Below are 7885 nucleotides of genomic sequence, written 5' to 3'. Positions count from 1 at the left end.
ACAATACATTGGGGTTTTCAAGTAGCAGGCTTATCGTGGCCTATTTTTCTCCAGTAGGCCCGTATATTCAAATAAAAAATCCCTTCAGATCATAACAGAGGTTACAGCCATGAGAGCATTTCGTATTTAGAAAAGTAGATTTTATTTAAAACAAACAGGTCTGCCTGATTAATTATAAAGCAGCCTGCACATTGGATCATGAATATATTTGAGGGCTATAAATTATGACAATTAGTGATATCATTAGGCCAACTTCCATCTTCGAAAACAAATTGTATAGGGACACTAGATAAACTTGTGAATAACATAATTAAAGATTAAGACAGGTTATGGGCTATATGAATTTAAAAGAGAGTTCGATACTTATTATTCTTTTGAATACAGTCATACTGATATTTTAGGAAGCTCTAATATTAATGAACAATGAATTAGAATCAATTCACTTTCATAAATGTAATTTACAGATTCAATTTTAATATGTTGGTGCATAGCTGTATTATTATTATACTTCTATGTAGTCCTATTACTAGAATATTATGCTGTTACTGAAGTTCCTTCTGGAAAAATAAAGTAATCCTATTCCATGTTATTATAGAGACAGTTACGAGAAATTGTACACTAAGTAGCATGAAGTTGTAAACCCCTCCCTGCGCACACACTCCGCGTGACCATTGGCCAATCCAGGGAGCTGTCAGAAATGCAGAGCACGCCCCTAACTCTCACACCAGGGATAAAAGCTTGTTTGAGCCACAGCATCAGCAACAGGTACCCAAGGGGTGCACTAGGATACAGGTTGAGAAAGACAACCAAATTCCTACACTAAAAACGAATACAAATTGTACGTTTTTTGGTTGCTCTAAGGATACCTTTACAGTTCAACTTTTTGCCTAAAGTTTCTGGTAACCTCTAACGTTTGTGACAAATACAGAGCCAGGATTACAATCGTTACAAGGCTGGTCTTGGAATTTGACAGTGAGATGGAGTTGTCGGATATTTCGTTCCCTGTCACTTCTGCTGATGACTTTTATGACGACCCGTGCTTCAACAACAGCGACATGCATTTCTTCGAGGACCTGGACCCCCGGTTAGTCCATGTTGGTCTCCTCAAGCCAGACGACCACCATTACAACGAAGACGAGCACATCAGGGCACCGAGCGGGCACCACCAAGCCGGGAGGTGCCTCCTCTGGGCATGTAAAGCTTGCAAGAGGAAAACCACAAACTCTGACCGGAGGAAGGCTGCTACTATGCGGGAGAGGAGGAGGCTGGGCAAGGTCAACGACGCCTTCGAGAACCTGAAGAGATGCACGTCGAACAACCCCAATCAGAGGCTTCCCAAGGTGGAGATCTTGAGAAATGCCATCAGCTACATCGAGTCTCTGCAATCTCTGCTCAGGGGCCAGGACGGCGAGAACTACTACCCTGTGTTGGAACACTATAGCGGGGACTCTGACGCATCCAGTCCACAGTCCAACTGCTCTGATGGAATGGTGAGTTGGTGCATCTTGACATCAGTGTATGGGCATGACCCCACTGGAATTCGGTCGTTTTTATTCAATAAAACCTATTTGCAGGTCTATATAAATACATTTAGTAGGCCCATTCGATTTTATTTTCTTATATTATTTTGGAACTACCAATTGGATACCACGAAATTGTGGAGAAAAAGGGGTAAATAGTACAACACAAAAAAAATGTTACATACTAAGTTAAAAAAGAGATGGGATATAGTTTGAGATATTAATGTCATTCAATATCATTCCAAAAGCTGTCAGAACACACAATGTGTTATTTTATTGATCGAATTCTTAGATTGCATTTATTCATGTTTTATCCAGATGGACTATAATGGCCCGGCGTGCACGTCCGCAAGACGAAGCAACTATGACAGCTCTTATTTCGCCGAGACTACAAATGGTAAGTTATTATTTTAAAGTGTTATATTATTGTGACTTGTTAGGCCTAGACCTTTATTATACGGTTTTTATACGGTTTTTAAAGTACGTTTTATTCAGCAGCTCTCCTTCAGTACCCTAATGCACAAGACCCAAGACAGACATTTTTTGACACACATGTAGACAATGTTACTAGTTTATATTGTCTCTGACTGATGTTTCCTTAAACCTCTGTTACAGCTGATGCCAGAAGCAACAAGAACGCAGCAGTCATCTCCAGCCTGGATTGTCTTTCCAACATCGTGGAGAGAATCTCTACAGACACGTCAGCGTGCACTGTGTTATCAGGCCAGGAGGGTTCCGAGGGTAGCCCGTGCTCTCCACAAGAGGGATCTATCCTGAGCGAAACGGGGGCACCCGTGCCGTCACAGACCAACTGCCCACAGCCGTCCCATGACCCCATCTACCAAGTGCTATGAACACAGTGATAGTATGGCCACATTCATGAAAACGAATCGATTCCTGTAAATGAAGAAAACAGCAAACGGACAGAGTTGCAGAATGTTGCTGTAGTAGAAGAACAGGATGGCAAAGCTGTCATTCCTTCCAATAGAAAGGTTTCAATTCCTTGAAGATCAATCATTGGCTTCCCATTGGTCACGTTTTATGAGATATAATGTCCGACTTATTTATGTAGGCCTAAGTGTAATCGTAAATGAAATATTTGACCACTTTCTTAGACTTGTGTGTGTGTGTGTGTGTGTGTGTGTGTGTGTGTGTGTGTGTGTGTGTGTGTGTGTGTGTGTGTGTGTGTGTGTGTGTGTGTGTGTGTGTGTGTGTGTGTGTGTGTGTGTGTGTGTGTGTGTGTGTGTGTGTGTGTGTGTGTCATCGTCATCTTTTGTTCTTTCCTTGCCATTTTTATTGTTTATAACAATAGAGGACCATTTTTGTATATGTGTAAATAAGAAAAAAAAAAAAACGAAAAAAAGTGTTTTATGTATTTAATTTAGCCTGAGGCGCTTGGTTTGTTTGTTGTGAGAAATGTTTAACTTTATATTTATACATCTTAAAATGAGTGAAAGCCTTTCGATGTTATTATAAATAAATGACTATGACTATTTATACAAAACATGTTTCATAATTTATTCTATTATTTTGCCAAGATAACTGTGAATGTGTGTCGTTAATACCTGGCATGTTTAACCTGAGGAACATGGGTAAAGAAAATATTGAAATTCAAAATGCAAAAACACTGTAGCATATTATACTCTATTAATTAAGCATATTATATAATAATAGTATGCCTATTGTAAATAGGGTAATGTTTAGTTTTGATTTAAATCCATCAATGGACAAGAGTTGTTAGTTTAATGTTCACATACATTTAATAACAAAATTAAACGTAACACAGGACACAATAGCATATTATCGGATGTCAATTATTTCGATTATTACTCCATGTCATAGGCCTATCACATCTAACGTCTCAAAGCATGAACTATGATGGGAAGGTTATAGGCTATAGCCTATATTAAATACATCTTATTGTATTCCTAACTGATGGGTTTTATAAGGCCACAAATTACCCACAAACAAGACAGAAACTGTTGCCATAAAATAATATGTCTAACACATTCGACTTGCTGTAGTAGGCAGGGGAACCACTTTGGTTTTAGAAGTGGGGGGACATAACCTGGCGGGGGTCCCCCCATTTATTGGGCATCTAAAGCTAATTTTCTGCATTTTTACACAATCCAATATGCTGTCTTTATTTAGAACAAAAAGTAAGCAAAAATGCCCACAGTCATCAAGCTAAGTATGAGATCCTTATTAAATATGTTAAACTGATTAATAAGACTGAATTAGATCAAAGGTAATTAAATAAAAAATATTGTGTTGCACCTTTAACCAATAGCCTAACAAATTAACAACTCTTGATAAAATACAAGACTTCTGATATGTCTAACACATTATTTTATAAGAGAGGTTATTTTAAGGGATATTAGGCCTATCAACGCAGGGCCGGAATACTTACTAGCGTGCGTGCAACTCTAACTGTTGCATAAATCATGCATTGATGTCGAATGGAGATTTGCACAAAAATCCATGTTATGCTTTAATATAAAACATATATTGTTTAGCCGTAGCACAACATTTTAAATGATTACGAAGGTTTCCTCTTTTTCAATTCACACAAATAAATTGACAGTATATGCCTAGTCTACAATGTTTTTCTCTCCATTCTATTATGGCATTTCCATAGGTCTATCTGTATTCGTGAATTAATTTCCAAAAGAAAACGTTACTTATATGTATGTTAAATATGCACGCAAGGAGTACAAGTTATGAAAATAGATTAAAAATAAACCAAGAATAATATTTTCGGCCTATAAACCTAGAGCCTTTCTTCTTTTTGATGCTATCCCTAAAAAACTATTTTAACATATGCATGTTATTCCGTGTCTGACTGACATTTAGCAAGCTAGATGTACAAAGCATTGCTATTTATCATTTCAATCAGTTATTCAATAAGACCGTTTGGCTATCTATAGTCAAATGCAAAAACAACATTAGGTCCGATTTGACCTATAGCAATGGTCTATCTTTGAAACATTATAACCAATTAGAATAAATACACTTTAATGGAAAAGTACTATGAGCTGTGTTAACATGATTGTTTTTGCCTTTATTTCTTGTCTTGTTCAAAAGTGAATGACAGCAAAAACAAATCTTGAACAGAAGCGAAAGGAAACATACATCTGTGTTTTTTGGCTGAGAAGTGAGCAGAGTGAGTCGCTGGCCCTTATGGGTCGAACGTTTGAGCAGAGATAGCAGTAGCGTCATCACGAGTTCAGATTGTGTACTGCAAATCAAAAGCCCGGAGCAATAATTCAACTAGGCCAATAAGGCGATAGCAAAGTAGACAGTCTCTACTCAGCGGAAATATAGGCCTATAGTACGGTCGCTTATATAACAATGGATCTATAGGCAATTTACTATGGCGGGCTTGCTGCAAAATCTCATGGTCTTGTGCTCTTTTGAGAGATGAACACCTAGCTGGCTGTAATCTCGTCACAAAAATAGTTGCACATGGGCAAAACTGTCTGGGCTGTATGTGCCGAGCGCCGTCGACTTGCTGTAGTAGGCAGGGGAACCACTTTGGTTTTAGAAGTGGGGGGACATAACCTGGCGGGGGTCTCCCATTTATTGGGCATCTAAAGCAAATTTTCTGCATTTTACACAGTCCAATATGCTGTCTTTATTTAGAACAAAAAGTAAGCAAAAATGCCCACAGTCATCAAGCTAAGTATGAGATCCTTATTAAATATGTTTAACTGATTAATAAGACTGAATTAGATCAAAGGTAATTAAAGAAAAAAATTGTGTTGCACTTTTAACCAATAGCCTAACAAATAAACAACTCTTGATAAAATACAAAGACTTCTGATTGTCTTTATTAAGACATCCTCTATATCAAATTTCAGCCAGACAGACCAGCCAGGCCGAGCCACCTGCACGTCCGACCCCCACCAGTCTAGTCAATAACTCAACTCTCTCTCAACACAATTTCCTTCCCAGTTCCCACCTTAATTATTTTTAAAGGAAAGGTTTGGGAACAAACCCCCCCCCCATACACCTTAAATATACATTAAAACAGCAAATCACAGCAAATCCTCCATATAATAATTTATAATTAATAGGCCTAATCGTACTGTAGAGCTCTTTTTACTTTACTTGCACACAATTTAGCTGGGTCGCCCCATCCTGTCCCTAGGAGTCCACCACTCTGCAGAGCCCCAACCCAAAACACCACACTCAGCTTTAGGATCTTAGTGAAACATTCATTATTGGTTTCGGGTGTGTTAAGCCAAGGCCAGAGTGACAACCCACAGGACGGCAGACCCCCAAGGCCAGGACTCAGCAGCCCAGCAGCTAGGGATTGCCTAAATAGGTACGGTGGCTTGCGAAAGTATTCACCCGCCTTGGGATTTTTCCTCTTTTGTTGCCTTACAACCTGGAATTAAAATAGATTTTTTGGGGGGGGGTTTGTATAATTTGATTTACACAACATGCCAACCCCTTTGAAGATGCAATTTTTTTTTAATTGTGAAACAAACAAGTAATAAGACAAAGAAATTAAAAACTTGAGCGTGCATAACTATTCACCCCCCCAAAGTCAATACTTTGTAGAGCCACCTTTTACAGCAATTACAGCTGCAAGTCTCTTTTGGTATGTCTCTATAAGCTTGGCACATCCAGCCACTGGCCGTTCTTCAAGGTAAAACTGCTCCAGCTCCTTCTAGTTGGATGGGTTCCGCTGGTGTACAGCAATCTTTAAGTTATACCACAAATTCTCAATTGGATTGAGGTCTGGGCTTTGAATAGGCCATTCCAAGACATTTAAACGTTTCCTCTTAAACCACTCGAGTGTTACTTTAGCAGTATGCTTAAGGTCATTGTCCTGCTGGAAGGTGAACCTCCGTCCCAGTCTCAAATCTCTTGAAGACTGAAACAGGTTTCCCTCAAGAATTTCCCTGTATTTAGCGCCATCCATCATGCCTTCAATTCTGATCAGTTTCCCAGTCCCTGTCGATGAAAAACATACCCACAGCATGATGCTGCCACCACCATGCTTCACTGTGGGGATGGTGTTCTCGGGGTGATGAGAGGTGTTGGGTTTGCGCCAGACATAGCGTTTTCCTTGATTTCAAAAAGCTCAATTTTAGTCTCATTCGACCAGAGTACCTTCTTCCATATGTTAGGGGAGTCTCCCACATGCCTTTTGGCAAACACCAAATGTCTTTTCTTATTGTTTTCTTTAATTAAGCAATGGCTTTTTTTCTGGCCACTCTTCCGTAAAGCCCAGCTCTGTGGAGTGTACGGCTTCAAGTGGTCCTATGGACAGATACTCCAATCTCCGCTGTGGAGCTTTGCAGCTCCTTCAGGGTTATCTTTGGTCTCTTTGTTGCCTCTCTATTTTCTGCATTGCATATAAGGCATCCAGATCTTATGAAAGTTGCCCAGTATACCCTTAGTCTGGTAATAAATCAAATCTAGAATACATAACTTCACATTGTGGGAGGATAACCAACCTTCCAATTAATGCCAATGCATTTCTTAGCCACTATAAATGCTTGGTTGCACAGTTTCTTCAGATCTTCTTCCAGTATCAACAATTCCAAGCAAACAAAAACAGGGAGAAGGGAGAACCTTTAGACATGCTGAGATAAAAGTACATGCTCTTTGCTAGAATTCAACAAGCCTTCACAAGACCATAACATATGCAAATATGTCCCCTTTTGTGTTTTACATCTCCAGCAGAGGAATAACATTTCTGAGTGCATGTATTTCAGTGTCACTATGTTCTATGGACGGCCTTAAACTGCAGTAATTTATGTCTGAGAAGATATGAACATGACTGGGCATTCAAACATATCTGTATCCATTCATCATCATCAATAGCTTCTACCAGATCTTCCTCACATTTTTGTTTGACATGTTTTGGGTCATTGGGGAAAGCCTCTATCATCCCTTGATACAGTTTTTAAACTACGGCGTGCGACATGGTTCAACACGCCAACAAATAATCAGATTATACTTTTTCGTTTTTTAAAATGGCCGTCATCATGGAGTTAGAACTGGGATCATCTATACTGTGCTAATGAAAACACAAAAAAGGAGAGCAATGTACAATACAGCGAATTTAGCAAACAAGGCATTTGTGGTAAGTGCATTGGAGCTGCCATATTTATGCACCTCTGCTATTGAAATGCGAATATTGAAAATGGTTAATTGAAATTGTTGAAACGGTTATCAGAAATTTTAAATAAAATAGTAAATGGTCAACAGAAAATGTCAAATGGTTAGCAGAAAATGAACACTAGGCAAAGTTACTCATGGGCAATTCCACGCTAACAAAATGATGCTGAGACTCAGATTTTTCATTTTAAGTTAAACTTACAAAAACATATTTACTTGAAGAACAGTAC

The 7885-nt window shown here is 38.9% G+C and overlaps 1 protein-coding gene across 1 annotated transcript; it reads left to right on the top strand.

Annotated features, from left to right (window-relative positions):
• Positions 1-768: 768 nt before the first annotated feature.
• Positions 769-3017, top strand: LOC139578232 (myoblast determination protein 1 homolog 2). The gene is made up of 3 exons (XM_071405572.1): positions 769-1490; positions 1839-1917; positions 2136-3017. The coding sequence occupies exons 1-3, from the start codon at positions 978-980 to the stop codon at positions 2372-2374; spliced, it is 831 nt and encodes a 276-aa protein (XP_071261673.1). The 5' UTR covers positions 769-977; the 3' UTR covers positions 2375-3017.
• Positions 3018-7885: the final 4868 nt, after the last annotated feature.

Source organism: Salvelinus alpinus, chromosome 6, assembly GCF_045679555.1.
Source record: "Salvelinus alpinus chromosome 6, SLU_Salpinus.1, whole genome shotgun sequence".
Lineage (NCBI taxonomy): Eukaryota > Metazoa > Chordata > Actinopteri > Salmoniformes > Salmonidae > Salvelinus > Salvelinus alpinus.
Note: the sequence above shows the minus strand (reverse complement) of the source record. Positions and strands in the feature narration are given on the sequence as shown.